The following is a 24,779-nucleotide window of genomic DNA, read 5'->3' as shown; positions in this document are numbered from 1 at the left end:
CTACAGTTACTGCAGTACTTAGTTACATTCCACAGACACACAGTTAGTGTAGCTGAAGAGTGAACTCAGAGTTGAGAAATCCAGCCAGGTGTTGTTAACGTGTGTGTGTTCAGGGTGTGGTGTTGACACGGCAACAGGAACAGGCCAGGCGTGGCTCTGTGAGTGTGTGTGAGTGTGTGTGAGTGTGTGTTGAAGCCTGCGGCGATGTATTTGTGCAGATCGGTGCGGTGGGGAAAGTGTTTGAGTGTGTAAGCAGGTATTGGCAGGGTGTGTGTGATGGATCATAATGTGTGTGTGCGTGTGTGTGAGTGTGTGTCTGAGGTTCAGGGTGTGTCTCACCTGCAGCCTCAGGATACAGTTTACAAATGGAAACAATCCACAGCAGGAGAGAAGAGAGAAACCTCAGAGCTGCAGGCTGTGATTTACTGTCAGAGACAAATGACTAAACACACACACACACACACACACACACACACACACACACTGACAAATAAAATAAATAACACTTCAACATATGTAAAGTTACAGGAGTTTGGTTTTGTTCTCTATTTTAAGTTTTGTCAATAATAAATAAGTAAAAAGGCTACTGTGAACTTAAAGCCCAGAAACATCTCTATATATCTCTACCAGACTCCATTGATAAAAACAGGGATTTAACCAGGAGCTGCTGGAATACCACTGCCTCCATCTGTCAGTGTGTCTGTGTTACTGTGTGGGACTTTTACTTCAGTAAAGTATCTGATTACTTCTTCCACCACTGAAAGTCACACAGTAACACAGACACACTAACAGATGGAGGCAGTGGTATTCCAGCAGCTCCTGTTAAATCCCTGTTTTTGTCAATGGAGTCTGGTAGAGATATATAGAGATGTTTCTGGTTAAACTAAAGGATCTTCCTCTTTAATAAAAAGCTCTGTCTCTGTAGGAATCCTGTCATCATGTTGTCAGACACTGAGAAGAACAATCTGAGTCTGTCAGAGACAAAAACAAGAACTTTAGTGGACGGACTTTGATGTGAATGACTGTCATTGGATCACATTACAACATTTCCTTTACTTCAGTTTAACTCTCAGCTAATAAAGAGCTTCAGTTTGTTTTATAGCTGCAGATAAAGACTGATAACAGCAGCACTGCCTGATGATGTTTCATGTTTTATTGGGACCATTGAGTCTGGACCCGGACGTTTGAATCTGATGCTGAATTATAATATTTTCCATTTGTGGAACAGAGCGTGTATTCACTGAAATCTGATTTTTAATTTTGTGTCTTGTGAAATGTCTTTGTGTCATGAAAATGTAAATGTGATGGAAGAATCCTGATGAAGGTCCAGAACAACGCCCAACACACACACACACACACACACACACACACACACACACACACACACACACACACACACACAGTGTCTGACACACGGCAGCCGTCATATCCTCTGACTGAGTGTGTGTTTCTGAGTGTGTGTTTATGAATCACATGTGAGTAAGTGTGTGCCAGTATGTGCAGCGTGTCCCGACCTGCAGCAGGAGAGGAGTTAAAAGCCGACAGCTCGAGGAGCTGGATGAGTTTTTTTGTCATTTCCAGCTCAGAGGAGATTTGACACTGATCTGATTTTTGAGGATTCACACACACGACATGAGGAGCAGCAGCAGCTGGATTTCACTCTGCGCGGTTTTGGCTGCGGTTTGTGCCGTCCAGGCCACATACACACATTACTGTGAGTGTTTGATCTTCTTCTTCTTTACTTTGATTCTCTCTGTGTTTTTCTGTGGAGGCTGAAGGAGCTCAGACTTCAGCTCAGCATCTTTAAACAGGATCTGCTGACACCTCAGACTCCTCACACACTTTAATGTCTGTAGAAAAACTAAATGAACATTTAAGAGTTGGGAAGTTTTTTTTTATCTTTTCCAAAAACCTTATGACTTCAATAAGAAGGTGCATTAAGTTGAGATTTCATCCTTAATGTACTAATATTAATCTGTATATGTTGTTTACTGTTGATTAAAAACTGGAGGCTGGAAAGAGAGAAAGAATAAAAAATGAAGTAATTTTTGTTTCAAGTTGTTATGCAGAGGACAAAAACGCTACTTTATTCAGTTAATCTTCGATTACACGTAATAAAAAAAGGCTCAGTGTCTTAAACTGTGTGAGTATGGAAGCTCAAAGCTGTCAGAAAATGTGTGTATATGAAATACTTTTTGATAAACAAAGTCAAACTTAAAAGCAGAATTATGACAAACTAAGATTTAAAGTTAAAATGATACAATAGCAAATCAAAAGTCCTTATTATATATTTTGAATTAACTTAGTGTCTGAAATATTTAATATTAATATTTAATTTGTAGGAATTACAGGAGCGTATTTATAGTGTAGAACGTTTAAAGAGCAGAGCATCAGGAAGTGGGTTTAATTTAAGACGAGAAAAACCTCCATGAAATAGAGAAAACATTTTTTCAAAAACACTTTTTATTCTGTCTTTTTCCTCGTGGCTGAAATGAGCCTCCGAGAGGAGAAAGGGCGACGCCCATGGGTGAGGCTCCAGCAGCCTCTCCCTGGCCGTGGGTGAGACCTGGACCTGAGCCGTCAGATGGGAGCTGCCTCCCCCTCAGGGAGAGAAGTTACTGCCTGTTTAGTTTTAATGATTTGTTCAGAGGAATTCAGGCCGACACACTGACAGAGAACTGACACACAGACACTGAAGAAAATGTCACGTTTAATGTTAATTTTCTGTGATTCAGTTTAATCCAGGTGTTACACGTTTACCTGCTTGTACTGTCAGGGCTCTCTGATGTAAATACGACCATTATCTCATCAGTCATATGTTGTAAAACTAAAAATATATGAATAATATGTTTTTTATGCTGCATAGAAAATTACATGAATAAATATGTTTTATATTTATTTGCCAAAACGTTATTCACTGACAAAAGTGATAAAACATGATGTTAAGTTCGTTTACTCCAGTTCTGTACTTATGTAAAAGTTTATCTGACAGATGTACTCTGTCTGTAGATTAAGATTTGACATAAAAACATGATGAATATTGTTTAAGATCAAACCAGGTCTCCAACCTCTGATCATCATGGTTCACATGTTAGACTTCAGAGAAACTCAAATCCAACATTTCACTAAAAACCAAAGATCAGAGAAAAGAATCAGAACTTTTCGTTTCTTCTTCGATGACCTCTCAGGTTTCTCTAGTGGCCCTTTGGAGGGGCCCGACCCCTATGTTGAGAACCAGTGGCCTGAACTGTCCGACTGTATCTGTCGTATTAAAAACCAGCTTCACACACAGGTTTCTGACAGAGTAGAACTGGTCCAGGTTCTGGAGACTGAGTCCAGGTCTCTGAACGATGGCGCGTTTCCTCCTCAGCTCTGTTGTTCTGATCGTCAGGTGTGTGTTCAGGGAGGAATCAGACACATGTTGGAAACTGTCTTCTAAAAACCATAACACATGAGTTCACCTGTGCCACCGGCGCTCAGGTGAGCATTAACTGCTATCACAGAGTGAGTCACCGTGTACCACTCTCTGACTGACTCTGAACCACAGTGACTGAGCGTGAATCAGAGGCTGAGTGATCCCAGGTCAACCTGAACCCAGACAGACCAACAAACCACGGTCACCGTCTGTCAGAGGATCCAGATCCATTAGAAGTCATGAGTTCAGCATTTTACTGCTCAGGGCAGAGGTCAATCAATCAATCAATCAATCAATCAGTCAATACATACAAGGCCACATGAGAGACACTTTACCCAATGACACCAAGTTCTTTCCTGAAGCAGCTGGACACTGTTGTTTCAACAGAGCTAGGCTAACAGTTTCCCTCCGCTTCCAGTCTTTGTGCTAAGCTAGGCTAAACATGAATGTATCAATAACTACTCCACTAATCTTATTTCACTTTCAGTACTTTAAGTGTAGTTGGATGAAAGTACTTTGGTACTTTTACTGAAATGAAATATCTGAGTACTTCATCCTGCTGAGAGGAAATTAACTCGGCTGCACTGAGGTTCAAAGTCAAACATGAAATATTAGAAATGTTGATGTTTTGTTTCTCGGCTCTGCAGAGCTGAGGCTGATTTATGATTAATTTTCCCCTCGTCGATCTCCACCTGACATGATGTAACTTCACCACTAATGAGACGTCTTTGTTCAGAGCAGAAACAAGCAGCAGCCTGTTCAAAGTTTAAAATGAAGCTCTCATTCAGTGAGTGTCTCACAGCTGCAAACAGTCTTATCAGATCTCTGGGTGTTTGTCAGTGATGATCTGTCAGACGGGCGGGGCTTTCTGTGGAGGGAGTGATTTGTCTACAGGGCTTCAGGTTGGGAGGTGCAGGGTTTCTGAACAAACCACAGAACATGAGAGAAGCCTCACACTGTGTAAACACCTCTAATGCTGCGGGTGGTCACGGTAAAGCTCAGAGGACTTTACAGGAACATGAAAACAGTCAGTCAGACGCTTTACTCATCAACCTTTCCTCTCACTCCACCGTCAGGATAAAGTCTACACCTGGAAACAACAAACAGCTGCAGGATTTAGACTTAGCCATGTGGTCAGTTTGTGACCTGGTTCTACAGTTTGTTTAGACTCTAATGTCTGAGTAACAGCTGATATCATTCAGAGTATGTGTTGTAAGAGCAGAAAATATAAAGATGCAATAACTAAGACCAAATCAAAACAGTACAGTGATGATGACAGATTCTAAAATACGGAGAAACACCGACCTCTAGAGGAGAGAGGAGTTTCTGCAGGACTGAGCAGTAAATAAATAAACTGACTTCCTGTCTCCTCCTGCAGCGACAGTACGGTGTGACTGTAATGGGAGGTCTCGGTACTGCCTCCGGGACGCCTGGGGTCTACACTGCGTCGACTGTCAGGGAAACACCGAGGGCCGCCACTGTGAGCGCTGCAAGGACGGCTACTACCTGCAGGGGGCGGGACTGAGCTGCACGCCCTGCGGCTGCAACCCCACAGGTGAGAAACAACCACACACACACACACACACACCTACACTTGTCCTTAACACGCGCCAGAGACTGCTGGGTTTTATCACAGATGTTGGATTTCTCACGTTGTTTCTTCTCGTGCAGGTTCTGTCAGTGCGACATGTGACAGCAGGGGGCGCTGCAGCTGTAAAGAAGGTGTAACAGGAGAGAAATGTGACCGATGTGCAGACGGACCGATCGGACCGAACGGCTGCACACAGAGGTGAGAACATTTACCTAAACACCACAGTAATTGATGCTCCATTCAGTTCTTCAAATTTAACTTTTACAAAAATACTTTATTTCTTCAGAGAATTGTTCAACCTCTTCTTCTGTGTTTTAATAAGTTTCGACTCTAACTCCTTGTTGCGCGTGGTGTTTTTCAGTCGTCAGCCCAGAGAGGATTCTGGGAGTCTGAGTCTGCCATGTTTCTGTTACGGCCACAGCAGCACGTGTTCTCCACAGTCCGGTTACTCCGTCCACAACATCACCTCCACCTTCACCACCGGTAACCATTCACCTCTGCATTTCACAATAAAAGACCAATGACTCCTCCAGTGGTGGATACGTTTCAAAATAAAAGCACCAGAGAGCAGCAGTAGTGAGTGTTGTGTTGTATTTCAGGTCCGGAGGGTTGGAAGGTGGCGACAAGTCACGGCGTCACTCCTGATGATGTTCACTTCAGATGGTCACCGACACACCAGGACCTGGAGGTGATCTCCAAAAACAGCCTGCCCATTTATCTGTATGCCCCAGGTGAGAATAAGCCCCGCCTCTTCTCTCCCTCTCCTTGTCTCCTCTCTATCCTCCATCCTCTTCTTCTTACCTGGCTTCTCTTCTCCATTGCCATTTCCTCCTCCTTTCCTTGTTTCCTCCCCACCTTTCCTCTACCTGACCAGGTGTTTCCTCTCCTTTCCCTCCTGCAGCTCCTTACCTGGGGAACCAGTTGCTGAGTTATGGTCAGAACTTTTCCTTCTCCCTACGTCTGGATCGAGGTGTCCGACACCCGTCCGCCAATGATGTGATCTTGGAAGGCGCCGGCCTCAGAGTATCGGCCTCTCTGGGCGACCTGCTGTCCATCGTCCCCTGTGGACAGAAAATCAAATACAGCTTCAGGTCAGAATCAACCTGTCTGCAGAGACATAATCCATCGTAATCTGGGTTTAGATGTTTTTATTTTTGTGTCAGTCTGTCTCACGTTCTGCCCGGTGCTCCAATGTGCTGTGATTTATGATTTATTATGTTCCTTGTGGTACCTTTTCACATCTGCACCATCAGAGGTTTGAGGTGCAGAAACATTTCCAGCTGAAATTTGACACAAAAATAACGACAGATATTCTGATGAGCAGCATCTTATCTCCTCAGTCAGTGTAGTAAACCCTGTTTTGTGTCTGATACAGACTGGACGAGCAGCCTGGCAGCAGGTGGAGTCCTCAGCTCTCCTCCCTCCACTTCCAGACGCTCCTCCAGAATCTCACCGCCATCAAGATCCGGGCAACATTCGGTGACAAAGGTGAATTTTTCTGCTGGTATACTGTTGTCAATTTGTGTAGACTTCAGAGAGATCTCTGCACCAGTGATCCTTCTGCTGGACATTTGTAGGATGGTGCTGGTGCTTTGTGGTCAGCAGTAGTTGAGCTGTTGTGTCTTTTCAGGACGTGGTTACCTTGATAATGTGCAGCTGGTGTCAGCGCAGCGTGGGGATGGCGTCCCGGCCCGCTGGGTTCAGACCTGCAGCTGCCCTTCAGGATACGAGGGCGAGTTCTGCGAGCAATGTGCAGCAGGTTTCAAACGCAGGAACCCTGCGGACGGAGCCTTCAGCCCCTGCGAGCCCTGCAGCTGCAGAGGAGGTAGCTGTGACCCTCAGACCGGAGACTGCTACTCTGCTGATGAGACGCCCGGAGACCGAAGCTGCTCTGAGGGGTTTTACCGAGACCCTTGGCAGCCCCAGACCTGTAAGAAGTGTCCCTGTCCAGAGGGAGTGTCCTGCTCTGTGGCTGCTGGCTCACTGGAGCCTCGGTGTGACAACTGTCCAACCGGAACCACCGGTAAGTCAGAGACTGAGGTTGATGACAATTGACCTTTATCAGGATGAATCCCACTGATCATTGACTCACATCATAAAAGTGTCAACAACATGATGAGATTGTGTCTGTATCTCTTCAGGTCCTCGCTGTGACGTTTGTCAGGAGGGGTTTTATGGCGACCCTGCAGGAGCTGCTGGACTGCGACGCCCCTGCAGACCCTGTCAGTGCAACGGCCACATTGACGTCAGCGTGGTGGGAAGCTGCGATCGCATCAGCGGCAAATGTCTGAAATGTCTGAACAACACAAAAGGACAGAATTGTGAGGATTGTCTGAGAGGTTTCTATCACAGACGACTCACCGACGCCTGCAAACGTAAGAAACACATTTCACTCTGGATCTGAAGTATCTTTGGTTAGTAATAAACAGATGAGTGACAGATAAGGATCAAAAGCAGAGGCAGGAGGTAACTGAAGGAAACAGAACAAACAAACAGGAGGAAAAGGCTCTTATATAAACAGTCCAGGTAGATTATAGAATGAGGTGCAGGTGAGGAGACATCAGGTAACTCCTGGGCTGAATGGGGAAGTGAGAACAGGTGAGGAGATGAAACTCAACAGACACAACAAAGAAAATAATGAAATTTCATAGACTGTAATCTAAGTGGACTCGTACCTAATGTGGAACTGATTTGGTTTTATCAGTGTAAATGTTGCTAACAGCTGTTCCCTCTCTTGTTTTGTGGACCAGCCTGCGACTGTGACCTTCAGGGCTCTGAGTCCAGACAGTGCGATGATTCTGGTCGCTGTCAGTGCAAACCAGGCTTCGAGGGTCTGAGGTGTCAACGATCCAACTGCCCCGCCTGTTTCAGCCCCATCAAGGCAAAGGTACAGCTGTGAAGACTCTTTTTTTGGCGTGTTGGGAGCAGCAGAACACAATATCTGACATTTTATCTCCTCCTGAAGACGTGCACCTGTTTGAATGTGTTCCTTATGTTTCAGATGGGGGATTACACCACACAGCTGAAGAAGCTGGAGACTCTGTTTGCAGACATGGACAAAGGTTTGACACCAACCACCAGCGCTCAGATGGAGGCCACTCTGAGGGCCACCGAGCAGCTGGTGAAGGACCTGCACGACAACACTGAGCAGCTCAGAGGTAAGACGACACTGGGTGTGTAACAGCAGCATCTAGTGGTGGTTAGAGGAACTGCAGGCAAACTGTTGGAGAAGTTGAGGAGAAAGTTTCCACACCTGGTAAGAAGGTGTCAAGTGCTGATGATGTCACACCTCCTGTGTCCAATAGATTTGGAGAAGAGCCTGCAAGGTCGTCTGTCGTCCATCAGCAGGAGTCAGCTGGCCGAGGAACAGGACATCCAAAACATCGCAGACACAGCCGACGACATCAAGCAGCGACAAAAAACGTACAAGATGGAGGTGGAAGATGTCCAGACTCTGATGGCGGAGATGAAACGCAAACTGGAGGAGGCCAAGACCAAACTCAGATCAGCTGTAAGAATGAGACAGACTGATGACACGATCTGGCCTTAGCATCTGATTACTTTTAATTTACTTTATTATAACTGTAACTGTGATGGTGAAGAGGAGGATTCAGAAAATGATCTTGTTGCTAAAAGCTGTTTTCTCTTTTCCCTCCTGTCAGGAGCTTCCTCTTGGAGATGCACCACTGGGTTCAAACTTCCTGTCTTCGTTGGTGCAGACAGCTACCAGCCTTGCTGATACGTAAGTCTATTACACTGTTTTCATAGTGTCGCTGATGTGTTATTAAAAGGTACATGTTGACACTTAATAATTCCTCTCTGTCTGTCTTCCAGACATCAGACAGATGCCACTGCCGTAGAGCGAACAGCCAACAAAGCTCTGAGTGACTCGGAGAAGAGTCTGGCTTTGGTCCGAGCTCTCATGAACAAAGAGAACAAAGTCAAAGAGGTGATCGGAGATCTGAAAACTATGTGAGTAGCCTTTGTTTGTCTAAACGTTTCTGCTGCAACAATTGAGGTCATATAAGTGACCCCTAATATAACCCTGTAATATGGTTAATGATTCAGGAGTCTTGGTACAGTCTCCCTCTACGCATTGTTAAATGAATCACGTCCATGTGTGCGTACAGGTACGATCAGACTTCAGCCCGGGTGAAGGGTTTGGAGAACCAGGCGATCCGCCTGAGTGGTGAGGCCAGAGATGAGAGCAAAATGTCGGAAGGCATGTTGAAAAACATCGCCACCATGGAGCGAAACCTCCCAACGTCCCTGAAGGTAACAGCCGCTGTTAGACGTCAAAACCTGTTTCAGAAAACTGTTCCTAGAAAACTTCCTAAATAAATAAGTCTCTGTGTTTAACCTCTTGTGTTTTCCCATGATGCTCAGGGGGAGATGGACGCAATGGTTACGAGGTTGGATGGTCTGAATGGGTTGGCGGAAGATAACATCTTAGGCTTCGAGGTGCTGCAGCGTGGTGTGCAGGCAGACAAGGCCGTCACTGAGGACCTGCTGGCCAAGGGCAAGGCTGCCCAGAAGGTCAGAGCTTAAAACATGATGAATGCTACTTGCTATTTTCGTACAGTGAAACATTTTACTCCTTGCATTCGCTTCATTGACCCCTCATGTTATATGTCTGTGTCTGCAGGAGTTCAACAAGCTGCTGGACAGAGTCAACGTTGCCAAGGCCGACACTGAGGGCGCTCTGAAACTCATCAACAGCAACACCAAGGACCTGGACGACGCCCTGAACACCCTGAGAGGTAAACAGACACACTGACTGCTTAAAGAAACATTCTCCTTTAAACACAGAGCAGGACTTAACGTGACTCTTCCTCCTCATCAGGGTTCGACCAGCAGATCGACATCAGCAGAGCTGATGCTGACAGTGCCATCAAGCGTCTTCCTGGCATCAACACCACCATCCAGCAGGCTGTCGGCAGCAATGCTAAGATGCTGTCCATCTTGGAAGACATGTCCGATAATTACAACAACGCTCTTGGAACCATCAATGAGCTGGAGGGCCTGGTCAACGGTCTGGAGGTAAAAACCAGTTGTGTACACTCGTAGGAAATTGGCACATGTTTAGCCTAGCTTAGCATAAATAACTGGAAGCAGGGGGAAACTGTTAGCCTTAGCTCCATTATGCTGACTTGGTGTTTTGTCTTTTTTTCTTCAGGGATCATTTGGAGCGCTGCCGTCTTACAGCGGTCTGGTTAATGAAGCCACCAAATTGAACAAGGAGGCTCAGGATCTGAGGACGAAGGCTGACGATTTAACTGGAGACCTGGAGTTTGAGCTGGACAGCGCCAGGAGGCTGGAGGTCGATGCTGAGCAGGTAAACTGTCCACACAGAGACCAACCTGTCAGGTGTAAGACTCACACTGCTGGGCACAAAGTAAATCATGTGAATGTTTCCTGTGCAGGCTGCTGCTGGAGCCGCTGCAGCTTTCAACAACGCCAGACACACCAGAGACGCTGTGGGAAAAACACTACGTGACATCAACAGTATGCTGGCTAACATGAGTGAGTATGGCTGGATCACAGGGAACAGAAAAGAGAAGCCAGCTAACAGTCTAACATGACTCCACAGCTCCATGCAGCCTGTTAGCGTTTAGCTTTTAGCTCCTAGTTTTCATTTTCTGACCCACTTCAGTAGAAATACCTGCAGAACTGGGTTACTCAGCTTCTTCCTTATCTCTTACTTCTTCTTGTCCTCAGACCAGCCTGGTGTTGCTGTGGATGAGAATGCGGTGAAGCAGCTGGAGGACTCTCTGGCCGGTGCTCAGAGAGAAGTGGAGGGTCGTCTGAAGCCCCGGCTCAGGGACATGGAGCAGCAGGAAGTCGCCATGATTCTACGGCTGTCCGACATCAACGTGGACATTGACACCCTCCTGGGAGACATCGCTAACCTGGAGGACATCCTGAAGACCATCCCCAGGGGCTGCTACAACAGCCCCCCCATTGAGGAGGCCTGAGGACCTGAGTCCAGATCCGCAGTAAAAATCTACCACTTGAACAATGACCATATGAGCATCTTTCTGAAACACCTGCTACACATGAAAAACAGGATGAACTAATGTAAAGAATTCAATATAAGAAAGTTATCAAAAGGAACAAAATCCCATTTCATTTTTCTGTTTTCTAAATGTTCAAACCTGTCGCTTTCTGGTGAGTTTTTAAGGTTTAAACATATTTTGAGGCTGAGAAGCAGAAGAACTTTCTCTTCATCCTTCATTGGCTCTGAAAAAGTTAAACCTGAAGAGACACGATGTGACTGGGTTTTACTTTGTTTTTCTATTTCTGTTTGGTACCACAGAACCAGATTACCTTAAAGCAGTTTTATGTTGGAGGAAAGGTTTTTTGAAAAGAAAAACTAAAACTACAGAAACTTTGACTGCAAATGATTTTTTAAAAAATCTAAAACATGAAAACATAATTTTTGTATCATTGCACTTAACAACTACAATACCTTTTTTTTCTTTAATAAAAGAATAGCAACTAACTAACCTGATGAGTGGATGGATACTGGATAACTTTATTTTTTGTGTTGATATATTTCTGATGATGATGTGATGTGTGAATGTCTATTTATAACTGTACATACAGTTTCAGTTTCTGAATTCAGTGTTTTTATTTGTTGTTGAGTCTTTCATGTGTCTGACCAGCAAAAATATTTATATGTATCTTTTCTTTTTTCACATAAAAGCTGCTGCACTTTCTCCTGATTTACAACACATGTCTGTCTTGTTGTTCATCACTTTGATAATATTAGTGTATCTGATCAAATCTAACTTTGTCTTTATTTCTATATGGAACATATTTTAAGTTGTATGGAAGCTATGTCGCGCCAAAAAATTTAAATTTGGAGTGGACAAAAAAAAAAATTCTAACAGCTACAGATGGCAAAATATTATCTCAGAGTTATATGTCATAATTTTAGACCCCTGACCTGCACATTCCAGCACATTTAAAGTCACTCTCACCTAATATAAAAAAAATACCTTATAATTTCAACATGTGACAAGACACAAAACCATCTATTTAATATTCTTTGTACGGTCGCCTTCCTGTTCTTCATTCTGAGATTCAACTGTGATCTAACTTCTCACAGTTTGAACAAGAAACTAGTTCAATCTGACAAAATGATGCATTCTCTGCCAAAATTGTGATTACACCTCTCAGAGAAATATATATTTAACCTAAATATCAAACAATATATCACAATATGTTATCATATAATCTGATCCTGACACTGGACTAAACACGCGCTCAGTTATTTCAGTTATAGAAGTAACTTTAGATTAGATTACCTGATCCTTAATTATAAACACATGAACACAAGACTGTGCTAAGAGACCCCAAACCACACACACACACACACACTCATGAAAATGTAAATGTGATGGAAGAATCCTGATGAAGGTCCAGAACAACGCCCAACACACACACACACACACACACACACACACACACACATTAAAAATGACACATCATTTTTAAGAGTGCATCACAGTTTACAATCAAAAGAAGTCAGAGCAACAAAAGGCAGATTAATACAGAAAACAGGATTCATTTTCAGCTACATGGTACAACTCAAACAGGACAGGAACCTAAAATCAACACACACACACACACTCTCACACACACACACACATGGCTAAATGTAGAAATCATTGTACATTTCACATGGACGAGGCGTTGATCTTCAGATCTGTACATTTACAGAGTGAATAGAAAATGGACAGAGGTGGGCGACGATGATCCCCACTGTATATTATATTCATATTTATAATATATTTACTTTTTGTGTTTTTTCTTTTCTTTTTCTTTTTTCTGTTTTCTTTTTTTTTGTTTTTTGCAAACACGGTCACAACAGATCATACTCTACCAAGTGATGAACATTCATGCCAGAACCAAACTGTCTAAGCATGCAGTCTAAGAGGAGCGAACAGGAGCGAACGAAGAGGAAAAAACGACCTTATACACTCCACAACAACAACACTGCTGCTGAGGATTGGTTTTAGAAAAGTCTCCATCATCATCATCATCATCATCATCATCATCATCAGTGTCAGATGATTCTCAGATATTCTGCCATGTCCATGTTTAAATGTTTTACAGTGTGTTTGCAGCCAGTTTCACCTGTGGGCAGGTTCGTTTCACCGCTCAGTTAACCACCAGCAGAGCCTGAAGCAGCTGTACTGTTGCTATGGTTACCTGTAGTTTAATATATGCTGTGCTCTGGTTTAGCAGCTCTGGTTCAGACTGTTGAATCAGACTGTTTTTGACACGTGTATAGGTGAAGGTTTTAGAGTATGATTCTCAGACAGCAGCACGGCAGTAATTATTTTCTTTTAAATCCAAAGCTGACACGATCTGTACGTTAGATCTCAGACGTTTCACCAGAGGAGCAGAAAACAACGGGCCTCATGCAAGAACATTTGTCTTAAAGGTTAAAGATACCCTGTGGAGTTTACATTCAGTGTTTCTCAGCAAAGCTGATTTTTACAAATATTTTAAAGCTGCAAAAACAGATTTTATCCACTTGTTTTCAGCTTAAACGTGTTTGTTTCCACGTCCAGCAGCTACACATCAACACTATGATTGATGTGGAGTTTGTCTCCACCTGATGAATCTCAGTGTTGCCTCTGTTTTATCTCTGTGTTTGGTCTCCTCCTCCTCCTGAGGGAGGTCTCTGACTGGGTCTGTCTGGAAATAAACTCAGTAAGGCTCTGTGAAGCTGGAATTAAAGAGAGATTACCAATTGTTGTTCACCACTTGTGTTAGTAGTCAGCCGTTACAGAGACATACAGTAAATAAAACTTCAGTGATCAGAGGCTGAGCTGTTGTGAACTTTAACGTCTAATTCAGGAAACAGATCTGATGCCTTGTCCTGGACCAAATGTCCATTTTGTGAAACTTGAAATCGGTAAAGTTCTGCTGTCTTACGTGTACGTGCTCCATACATTTGAGCTGCTCTTGCATGAAGCCCATTGGCTCCGACACAGACAGGGAGTTTTGTCCTGTCACAGCCGTCGGCCATCGTCACACTGAGCATGCTCAGCTGAGTGTCATGCACCCCCCCCGAACTTTAATAAAGTCAGAAACAAACAGTGGAAAAATACATCAATGATGACACCTCTGCAGCCCTTGGGGATCACCTCCACTCCTCCACTCGTCCAACACCCCCATCTCATCCCAGAATCCCCTGCCCCGGCTCCCCCCGCCCCTCCCTGATGGTAAAGTCACATGACACAGACAGAAGGAGGGACACTACTGCTCCTGTTAATGCGACAGCTCAAAGAAGAGTATATGTTTGACACAGAAGACAGACAAGGAGGTTTAAGTTTGAGAGAGGGGGGGAGGGTGGGCGGTGTTTGTATAGATGATGATGTTTGTAGGTAGATTGTCCCCCGACCCCCCCACCCCCTCCCTCCTCACTCCCCCTGTTTTCATGCAGGTCAGGTCGTCGTCTCTATCCTGAGGCGTTGATGTACAGCTGACTCTGCAGGATGTAGTCGATGACGGGCTGACTCAGGTAGTCCACGACGTGACCGTCACCGTGCTGCAGGGCCAGTCTGGGGGGGGGGGGGGTACATTTAATTTTTAGTTTTATTCTGAAATTACTTTCCTTGTGTGTCTGTGGTTTCACTTCCTGTCTTTGTGTTTTTCCCGCCTTTTCTCTGTGTCACCTGTGTCTCATTAGTTAATTAGTCCTGTGGGTATCTACAGTCTGGTCCTGAGTTTTCAGAGTATTGATTGTTGTTCTGTCTCTACTTTGGTTTCTGTCAAGAGTTTAACTTTGATAAACGTTTTACTGGAGCTAAGCTCAGTCAGTGTTCTCTGCTAACCTACAACCTGAACCTGCTAAACACAACCTGAAGCAGTCCTGTTCAGGACGTGTTCAATACGTTAGATATCAAACTGACATCCATCTGAAACATCTTCCTCCTTCAGTTTGACTCTCAAATGTAAAAATGCTGACTGTGTTAGAGGTTTAAAGTGGGAACAACACAAAGTGAGTCTGTCTGTACAAATATTAACTGTAATGTTAAACCCCCACCTGCTCTTGGTGGAGCTGACGATGGCCATCGGGTGGTTCGTCGCATCTTTCACCACGATGATGTTGTCCTGAAGGAGGAGATCAGACATGGATCAGGACGTTTCTCTCATTCTCAGGGTTAAAGTGACCTCAGGTGTGAATCTCACCTTGTATTTGCGGAGGATGGAGGAGTGATTCATGATTCTCTCTGTGTCTGCTCCGTCACGAGGAACCACCACAATCCCGAAATCCCCAACGATCACCTCCATCTGAAACCACAGATGCAGTCACACCAGATTTTATGACTCTAACTCTGAGACCAAACTAACCAGAACCAACTGACTAATTTACCAACTAATTAACTCAAATGTCCGTTTCAAACTTGGACATCACCAACATCAAACTGACTCGTCAGTCATTAAGTCATGAAGTCAGGACCAACGAAAACACTGTTTCCAGGTCCAACTTCTGTCTTTCATCTGGACAGATCTGAGTCAGTTCAGAGTCATTCTGCTTTCACTGTGACGAGGAAGACAAGAGGAGATGACTGCAGCTGATAAGATACAGTTTTTAAACCAATGAAGAAAAAAGTTTGACGCCAGCTAACTAGCTAACATTAGCACCCACTGGTTAAAAGCAGGTCCCTCTGATATCAGCTCTGGGTTTTACAGCTGTTTCTTGCTCTGAACCACATCTTCATGTTTCAGTTGTCAGTCCTTTTCTGTGCTGCTCAAACAGTGAAGATAGCTAAGACCAGCTTTATTCACCTTAAAACCCAGAGCTTATATCAGGGGCACCTGCTTTTAACCAGTGGGTGCTAATGTTAGCTAGGTTAGCTGGCTAATGTTAGCACCTGCTGGGGTAAAACTTTTTTTCTTCATTGGTTTAAAAACTGTATCTTATCAGCTGTAGTCATCTCCTCCTCGTCACAGTCAGAGCAGTAGAATGACTCTGAACTGTTTTTAGGACTCAGATCTGTTCAGACAATGCGGGACACAGCACTGCAGCATCTTGCGAAAATGGACCTGGAAAAGGTATTTTCATCGGTCATGATGCCAGACTTAACGAGCAGATCATGACGGGTCAAGAGCTGAGGGGCGGGGCTACAGGTTGGGTGGGGGCGGAGCTACAGTGTGCTTACATCACTGTCCTTCCACAGACCAGGGATGCAGAAGGACTCCAGGAGATCACTGCCACACAGGAGCAAGATGCGTAACTCTACAGACGACAAACAGGCAGGAGGAAAGAGACACGTCCTCAGTAAACCACACGTTTACTGGATAACAAACAGACCAGAGGAAGTTCAGACACAGCAGGAAGGAAACCAGAGGACACGACACTGAGTCTGCTCAGGACCAGAATCTGAGGAGGACACTCACCGATCTCCTCGTATCTCATCGCAGTCCCCAGGTTGGCGTTTTCATCTGACAGAAAGAGATTCGTATGTTCAGTGTACATGATAAATGTCCAGGGTGTGGACTGTGTCAGAATAATTACATACTTTACAACATTTCATTATAGTCACTTAATCAGTTTTAAAAAGATAATTATCAGTCAAGCCTCCGAATGCTGCTCTCTGAGTTTGACTTTTTATTCTAATTCCAGGAAGCAGAGTGCTGACACAACTTTAAATTAAAGCTGTCATGAAAAACACAAAGTAAATGCAACGAGGGAGCAATGAAATGATATGCTCTGCAGCTGTGTTAGTGTATTTGCACGAGGGTTGTGAAACCGGGTGGCAGGAAAATGACAAACCAGTACAGTTCCTGTTTGTGTTGGTGTCGTGTTTACTGACCGACAAAGGTGAAGCGGTCGACGTGCGGGCGGACGCAGCAGATCTTCCCCAGACTCTCACTGATCTTCCCCCACAGCTTGACTGAAGAGAGAGGAAGAGGAGATGTTAGATCACAGTCATTAACACCCATGGATGATGGTGTTGGTGATGGTGATGGTGTTGGTGATGGTGATGGTGATGGTGATGGTGATGATGATGGTGTTGGTGATGGTGATGGTGATGGTGATGGTGTTGGTGTTGGTGATGGTGATGATGATGGTGATGATGATGGTGATGATGATGGTGATGATGATGGTGTTGGTGATGGTGATGGTGATGGTGATGGTGTTGGTGTTGGTGATGGTGATGATGATGGTGATGGTGATGGTGATGGTGATGGTGTTGTTGTTGGTGATGGTGATGGTGATGGTGATGGTGTTGTTGTTGGTGTTGGTGTTGGTGATGGTGATGATGATGGTGATGGTGATGGTGATGGTGTTGTTGTTGGTGTTGGTGTTGGTGATGGTGATGATGATGGTGTTGGTGTTGGTGATGGTGTTGTTGTTGGTGTTGGTGTTGGTGATGGTGATGGTGTTGTTGTTGGTGTTGGTGTTGGTGATGGTGATGATGATGGTGATGGTGATGGTGATGGTGTTGGTGTTGTTGTTGGTGATGGTGATGATGATGGTGATGGTGATGGTGATGGTGTTGTTGTTGGTGTTGGTGTTGGTGATGGTGATGATGATGGTGTTGGTGATGGTGTTGGTGTTGGTGTTGGTGTTGGTGATGGTGTTGGTGATGGTGATGGTGATGGTGATGGTGATGGTGTTGGTGTTGTTGTTGGTGATGGTGTTGGTGATGGTGATGGTGATGGTGATGGTGTTGGTGTTGTTGTTGGTGATGGTGATGATGATGGTGATGGTGATGGTGATGGTGTTGGTGATGGTGATGGTGTTGGTGTTGGTGATGGTGATGGTGATGATGATGGTGTTGGTGATGATGATGGTGATGGTGATGGTGTTGGTGATGGTGATGATGATGGTGTTGGTGATGGTGTTGGTGTTGGTGATGGTGATGATGATGGTGATGGTGATGATGATGGTGATGGTGATGGTGATGGTGTTGGTGATGGTGTTGTTGTTGGTGATGGTGATGGTGATGGTGATGATGATGGTGTTGGTGTTGGTGTTGGTGATGGTGTTGGTGATGGTGATGGGTGTAGCAGAGTGTGACTCACTGGCCGTGGGCTTGTGATTCATGTTGTTGTGGCTCTGGTAGATGGGCGGAGTCTGGTTCTGAGGTTGACCAATCACAGGAGTCGTGGACGGCGTGTTGACGTTGGACAGGATACAGCCGGTGACTCTCTGAGAAGAAAAACATCATGAGCTCTGATTCTGGAAGCTGCCGAGGATTTCTTCAGTTTAGTTTAATGGGAACAGACAGTTCACACCTTCATCAGGTCGCGGTGATGCTCCAGCACGCTGCAGGTCGTCTGCCAGGTGTCCTGGTAACACTCCCAGGGGTCCACCCTGAAACATCCACAACAACACACAGCAGGGGGCTCAGGATTAAAGAGCATTCAACACAGAGTCTACTCTGCTGTCTTTACGATCACTATGAAGCAGTGGAACTACAACTTCCTGCAGATATTTCACAATAAAAGCCTGTCAGGAAAACTTGGTTTCAAACTGAGGTCAGTTCTCAGTACAGAGGTAAAGACTGAAGTGGTCTCACCTGATCCAGTCAGAGGACTGCACAGCCAGCTGACACATGGTGAGACGATGTCTGCTGGACACCAGACCCTGCGCGCGCGCGCACACACACACACACACACACACACACACACACACACACACACACACACACAGCACTCAGTTTATCTGAATGTGTTCATGCTTCTTCAACAGGAGTTAACCTGCCTGGTGTGTAGCTGTGACCTTTGACCTCAGATGGTGCATGATACCTGTGAGACTCTGTAAGGAGGGACATGTCTTAGCTTAGCTTAGCACAAAGACTGGAAATGGGGGAAACAACTAGCCATGATTCAGAGTCATTGTCAGTGTTAGTGTCACGGGTTTGAACCTCAGGCTAATGAACAGAAAGGAAGAAAAATCTCAATGATCCACAGACTGAGTCAGAACAGACGTGTTGTTCAGTTCATTCACCAGTTTTCTCTTTGGTCCTGGACAGAAGCTCCACTGAGTGAATGTGTTTAATACAAACGTTCATCACAGCAGCTTCTACATCTCATCAGTCAGTTCAACTCTCTCCCTCAGAGTCTGTGTCCAGGATCATCCTCCTCTCACTGACCTCCTCTCATATCAGGGATGTTTTCATCCTCTGACTTCCTGTTGTCTGAACCAGTCGCTCTGTTTTTCTGCCTGTGACTCATCACTGACGTGTTTCTGTTTGTTCTGTTTCCTCTGAAACGACTGTTTGGGAATCAAAGACAGAACAGGAAGTCCTTACATGGACAATGTGGAAGCGGTGATTATGTTAATGATCAAATGTCCTCATGAGCAGGTGACGATCATCAGTCTGTTGGTGTCATGTTTTATAGATTTCTTCTTCTTCACTGATGTTAATGGTGTTTACAGTTTGTGACAAACATGATCAGTGTGTTTCCTCCCTCATGAAACAGTCTCAAAGTTCATCTTAAAAATGTCTGAAATCAGTGTTTCGACCTGTTTGTTAAAGTCTCCAGCTCCACTGCCTCTGTCAGTGCACGTTACTGCCCCCATCTGTCAGGTGGTGGAACAGCAGGAAACCACACACATCGTCCTGAATGTTCATAACAATAATTTACTACAACTAGAGGTCAGAGCTGCTCCGCTCCCCCAGTCAGACAGATGATGGAGTGTGTGGTGTGTGACTGACGGGTGGATGAGTCATGTGTTAATACACCATCAGCTGCAGGTGGAGAAAAAGCCACGTTAGAAATGAGCAGCAAAGATTCCTGATGTGGCTGAAAGTGTGTTTCTGTAGCATCTATTATTCATGTGGTGTGTTTCTGTAGAGGCAGAGCAGAAACTAGGACAAGACCTTCATTAATTCCAGCAGGAAGCCGAGTGGAAAACAACAGCAGCAGAGACACAGCAGAGAGCTGCAGCTGCACACAGCGCCATGTTACCAGCCTACAGTATCCAACACAGAGCGTCTGTTCTCTGAGCTGCAGCTGCCTGAGGCCGGCTACACCCTGACACTTCAACTCATCTGAACTGCTTACTCACAGGTTTCCCATAGGAGTCGTGCACCGGTGAGATGATCCCTCCGATCACAATGAAACGCCCTGTTTTATGCAGATACTCTCTGGCTTTTTCTGCAAACACACACACACACACACACACACACACACAGAGGAAACAGTGTGAAACAAATGCAAAACAACAGAAGTGTTGATCAAAGATCACAGTTGAGTCCTGACTACAAAGATCTAATGTCTCGGTCAGTGAGGAAACTCATCACAGCTGCTGTGAGTTTATAACCACATGTTGATTCTTGTTGTTGTTGATCTCTGGGTCTGATCAGCTGCTGACTCTCAGTCAGTCAGAGGGAGGTCGTACCTGTTGTTACCTGGAGGCTCCACTCTCTGTTACACTGAACCACCACACTCACTCATCATGTTTAATCAGACCAGGTCATATGAGCTCAGTGTGAAGTCAGACTCAGGCTGAAGGTGAATGAGTGGTGAACAGCAGTGATCTCTGGTCCAGGCTTCGTCTCAGTCCCCGCTGAACTGTTTTTCAAACTACTGAGCGGTTGGTCACCATGGCGACGGAGACGGTTCCCCGCTCTTTGAGCAGGACGGCGACTGATGGAGAGTTTTTGTTTGACTTGTTGGCTGAGTTTCAGCGTGTTGCTGTGATTTTTAGGAATCTGAAGCAGAACAACTGAGTGTTGTTACTGAGGCTGTGAGAGTTCAGCTCAGTGTGTGTGTGTGTGTGTGTGTGTGTGTGTTAATACGACTGAACACAGTTCAGACAGTGACACATTTAATCCATAATGTGCTGACAGTGATCAGCTGTCTGTGTGAGGATCAGTGGATCCTTCAAAACCTCAGTTACTCACATTCGTCTGTTTAAAGACGAACTCAGACTAACTCCAGATATCAGAGGAACCTTGGTTTATATTCCCATGGTTTGTGGTGTAATGATGATGACTGACATTCATCTTTGGAATCAGTGCAGCACTGAGCAAGAACTCACCACCAGACTCCATTGACAAAAACAGGGATTTTACTGAGCAGAACACAGGAGCTGCTGGAATACCACTGCTCCATCTGTGAGTGTGTGTTACTGTGGGACTGTCAGTGGAGGAAGAAGTAATCAGATACTTTACTGAAGTGAAGGATGTTTCAGTTCCAGTTCATATTGTAGAGACATGTGACTGCTTCCTGTTCCTGTCACTGCTGTTACACTGACCTCAGCTGATGATTCTCTGAATCACACAGTGACACAGTCACATCATCACATCACACAACAACCAGCTGCAGACGGAGTTTAAATTCAGTGTTGGTGTAGAAATAACTGACCTGCAGACACAGTCTGACACTGACCTCTGACCTGAAGAACACACACAGCTGCTGTCTGAGCAGGTGCAGAGAGTTTCTACAGGTGAGACAGGAAGTCAAACCTGTGAAGAGCTCACAGGTCTATGAAGTACTCTCAGTAACATTTACTCAGTATCACAGTAAAACTACTCATTATACTGCACCACATCAGTTACTCACTGAGTCTTTACTGCTCAGCTGTGAGGTGTTTACTGTCGTTGGCTGTGTATCTATGTTTTATATGTACCATCGTTGATCTTCTTCACCTCAGGAGGAAGAGTTGATGGAGAGGACAGGCTGCGTTCAACAGCAGAGAGAGAGATGCAAAGACACAGAGATGCAGAGATGTAAAGATGTAAAGATGCAGAGCCAGAGGAGCTGGTGGTGAAAGTAGGTCATGACTGTGGCTGCTGAGCTGCAGCTCAGACACAGACATCACAGAGGAAGGTGCTGTGAACAGCTCATGTTCCAGGGCTGGACAAAATACCAGGAACACCTGCCTCTGACAGAATCATGGGATTCAAACATGTTTCACTTAGTTTGGGATGAATCCCAGGAAACGACTGAAAGCTCAGGATGAGTCAGTCGGACACGTTTCCAGAAGGCGGGACAACAGATGATTGACAGCTCGCTCCTTCACTCATACACCAGCATTAACTCGACCTGCACCTGATTGGACGACACAGCGCTCACTGGGCGGTCACTGATGTGACTCAGAGGAAGTGAACTTCACAAAGACAGAGGCAGCGTCTTCCTGCAGACTGCAGTGTTTTGTCAACACTGACATGTTGAGCTGTGTCAGGTGTCACTCCGTCACCACTCTGAGTGCCGGCTCAGCGCAGGGTCGTATGGTTACGTTCTGCTCTGTGAACCCACTCTCTGAGTACAGGATGAGCACATGTTGGAGACGTCTCCAGCCTGGGACTCACGCTCCATGTTCTGGGTGTAAATGACTGACAGGGACACAGTCTTTACAGTCAGTGCAGTATTGATCAGAGCAGTGAACAGCTCTTGTTGTTCTTCTGACAACATGAGGACAGGATTTTATTAGAGAAACATCAACATAGATCTCTACCAGACTCCACTGACAAAAAGAGGGATTTACCAGGAGCTGCTGGAATCCCACTGCCTCCATCTGTTAGTGTCTGTGTTACTGTGTGGTACTTTATTTCAGTAAAGTATCTGATTACTTCTTCCTCCTCTGAGAGTCGGTTCATGAAATGATCTGATCCTTGAGTTCTGTGGTTTTATTTCTAGAAATCCTCCACAGTGACTCATGATGAACCTGTTTGTTTAACATGATATAAAACAGTGAGTGAGTCCACATCCTGTGTGTGTTTGTAACGAACAGGTGATTTGATTTTCAGCTGTATTCACTGTAGATATTCTCACATGTTATCAGTTATTGATCAGCTCAGGACAGATGCTTCTGTTGCTGTTAGAGTGAACATGTCTTTATCTGTATTCATTCTGTCTGAAGGTAGACGCTGTCCCTCTCTTAGTTACAACAGGAGTTAATGAGTTAATGAACAGCTGAACAAAGGTTTAGAATAACTACAGTTTTTATTGGGTTAGTTTGAGATCAGTTTGAACTCACTGAATCCTTAGAGCTGGTTTATCTGATCCGTTTTAAAGGATCTTCTGGTCTATTAAAACGACCTCAACATGTGTCAGTCTGTTACTGATGCTGTTTAATCGTCAGTGATGAGAGAGAACAGCTTCCTCTGTGAAGCCTGTCTCATCAGGCCTCAGCTCCTCTGTAATGACGCAGGAAAACGCCGCTGAGCAAGGCACTACCTGGCGGAGTCGCAGCTGTGAGCACCGAGCTGCTGCTGCTCGGTTTGTTTTGCAGCGTGTGTGTGCCTGAACCTCCAGGATCCCGGAGGATCCGTCATTTCTGGGCTGCGCCACACGCTGCCCGAGGCCTGCACCGGGCCGACACGGAACATTCCCGGCTTCCATTCCGTTCTAGCGGCTTCAGCCGTTCTGACCCGGGTTACATGTTGTTCTTATCGTGGTTCTGTTGTGTTTCTGACTCTATTGTTTTGATCTTCTTCTAGAGACGTCGCCCATTTCAGCACCACCCTGCTGGACAGCGACGACGCGCCACAGACCAAAGCTCATTCATATTTTCACCATTTTAACGGCGGATTCAGATCGAGACCGTTACTGTGAATATTGGAGGTTTCTCCATCCTCCACAAACACCCAGCCCTGCCCCCACCCAAACAGCGCAGATGCTCACCGAACATATGGATGTGTCCCTTGGTGATGGGGTTGAAGCTGCCGCAGGACAGAAGGATGACGTGGGTTTTGGTGGTTTCTGTCATGGTTTCCTCTCTGTGTTTCTCTGGGTCCCGGTCCGGTCCGGTGCCGGTCCTGTGTTCCCGGGGTCGTCGGTTGTTTGTAGCAGGAGGCGGCCGCTGCAGAGACAGAGAGAGAGAGGCGAGGCTGGAGAGTCTGCGGCAGGAGGAGGCAGGAGGCAGGAGGAGGCAGGAGGCAGCGTCAGAGTTAAAGAGACACTCACACTCAGGATCACTCAGGTCCTGGTCCTGGTCCCATCAGGTCTGACTGTGGTTCAGGACCTTCATCACACAGGAGAATAAATAGGAGTGAATCACAGAGAAGAGCTGATGATCAGTAACACAAACACTCACTGCTCTGTGTGATCAAATATCCCTGTAATTAGAATCCCATCACTCAGTATTTATATCATAAATGTGTTTATCCTTAATAAACACACAGTAACTGCAGTAACTGTAGTCTATTACTTCCCTCCACTGACAGTGACACCTGCAGCTGAACAGGATCATCTTCTGATCTCTGAATGAAATGACTCCTGTGTGAATGTGACTGGAGACTTTGAACCACTGTGACACTGATGTGTGTTTAATTAGTTCAGTTCATGTGTGTGACAGACGTTACTGCTGCTTCCTGTCTGTCAGACCATGAGCTCTGTCCTGCTGTGCAGAGTCCAGGTAGATCACAGATGGACTGAAACAGGAAGTCAGAGGAGTGTGATGTTCACCTGTTCCCAGGTGTCAGCGAGGACTCGGGCACAGTGACGGTCTTCAGACAAAGACATGGAAATACCTGACAGTCAGTGAGTCAGGTGAGAGATCAGCTGACTCCTGTCAGCCTCCAGACGTCTGAGGAAACACAGTCAGAGGATTCAAGACAGTAGAAGACAGCAGACAGAAAGTGACTGACACAGTAACAGACAGGCAATGAGCCTGGTGTGTTTCAGACAGCCACCGGGGGGCGTCACCGAGGCCAGAGGAAAAATGATTTAACATGATTCTCCATCACTTTTTCTCTTTTACTCTTTCTTCTTGAATCACCTTCATTAAGGATCAGGTCATGATGGAGAGACAGAAGGTTAAAGACAGGATGGACACGGATTCTAAAA

General features: G+C 45.3%; 2 protein-coding genes across 2 annotated transcripts; one reads left to right on the top strand and one right to left on the bottom strand.

The window, feature by feature from the left end:
- The first annotated feature begins 1,494 nt into the window (after nucleotides 1-1,494).
- Nucleotides 1,495-11,738, top strand: lamc2 (laminin, gamma 2). The gene is made up of 21 exons (XM_018678983.2): nucleotides 1,495-1,714; nucleotides 4,794-4,970; nucleotides 5,087-5,204; nucleotides 5,368-5,489; nucleotides 5,606-5,737; nucleotides 5,908-6,097; nucleotides 6,382-6,494; nucleotides 6,637-7,029; nucleotides 7,148-7,381; nucleotides 7,757-7,893; nucleotides 8,008-8,164; nucleotides 8,312-8,517; nucleotides 8,669-8,748; nucleotides 8,841-8,978; nucleotides 9,137-9,281; nucleotides 9,393-9,542; nucleotides 9,652-9,766; nucleotides 9,850-10,046; nucleotides 10,183-10,341; nucleotides 10,430-10,529; nucleotides 10,725-11,738. Exons 1-21 carry the CDS (start codon nucleotides 1,633-1,635, stop codon nucleotides 10,979-10,981), a joined length of 3,402 nt encoding a protein of 1,133 aa, XP_018534499.1. The 5' UTR covers nucleotides 1,495-1,632; the 3' UTR covers nucleotides 10,982-11,738.
- Nucleotides 11,739-12,499: 761 nt separating this feature from the next.
- Nucleotides 12,500-23,864, bottom strand: nmnat2 (nicotinamide nucleotide adenylyltransferase 2). The gene is made up of 11 exons (XM_018678984.2): nucleotides 23,616-23,864; nucleotides 20,053-20,141; nucleotides 18,557-18,624; nucleotides 18,273-18,351; nucleotides 18,060-18,186; nucleotides 16,844-16,924; nucleotides 16,428-16,472; nucleotides 16,190-16,266; nucleotides 15,216-15,317; nucleotides 15,070-15,137; nucleotides 12,500-14,584 (listed from the first exon to the last, which is right to left on the bottom strand). The coding sequence occupies exons 1-11, from the start codon at nucleotides 23,698-23,700 to the stop codon at nucleotides 14,482-14,484; spliced, it is 924 nt and encodes a 307-aa protein (XP_018534500.1). The 5' UTR covers nucleotides 23,701-23,864; the 3' UTR covers nucleotides 12,500-14,481.
- Nucleotides 23,865-24,779: the final 915 nt, after the last annotated feature.

The sequence above is a fragment of the Lates calcarifer genome, linkage group LG4 (assembly GCF_001640805.2).
Source record: "Lates calcarifer isolate ASB-BC8 linkage group LG4, TLL_Latcal_v3, whole genome shotgun sequence".
Taxonomy (NCBI): domain Eukaryota; kingdom Metazoa; phylum Chordata; class Actinopteri; family Centropomidae; genus Lates; species Lates calcarifer.
Note: the sequence above shows the minus strand (reverse complement) of the source record. Positions and strands in the feature narration are given on the sequence as shown.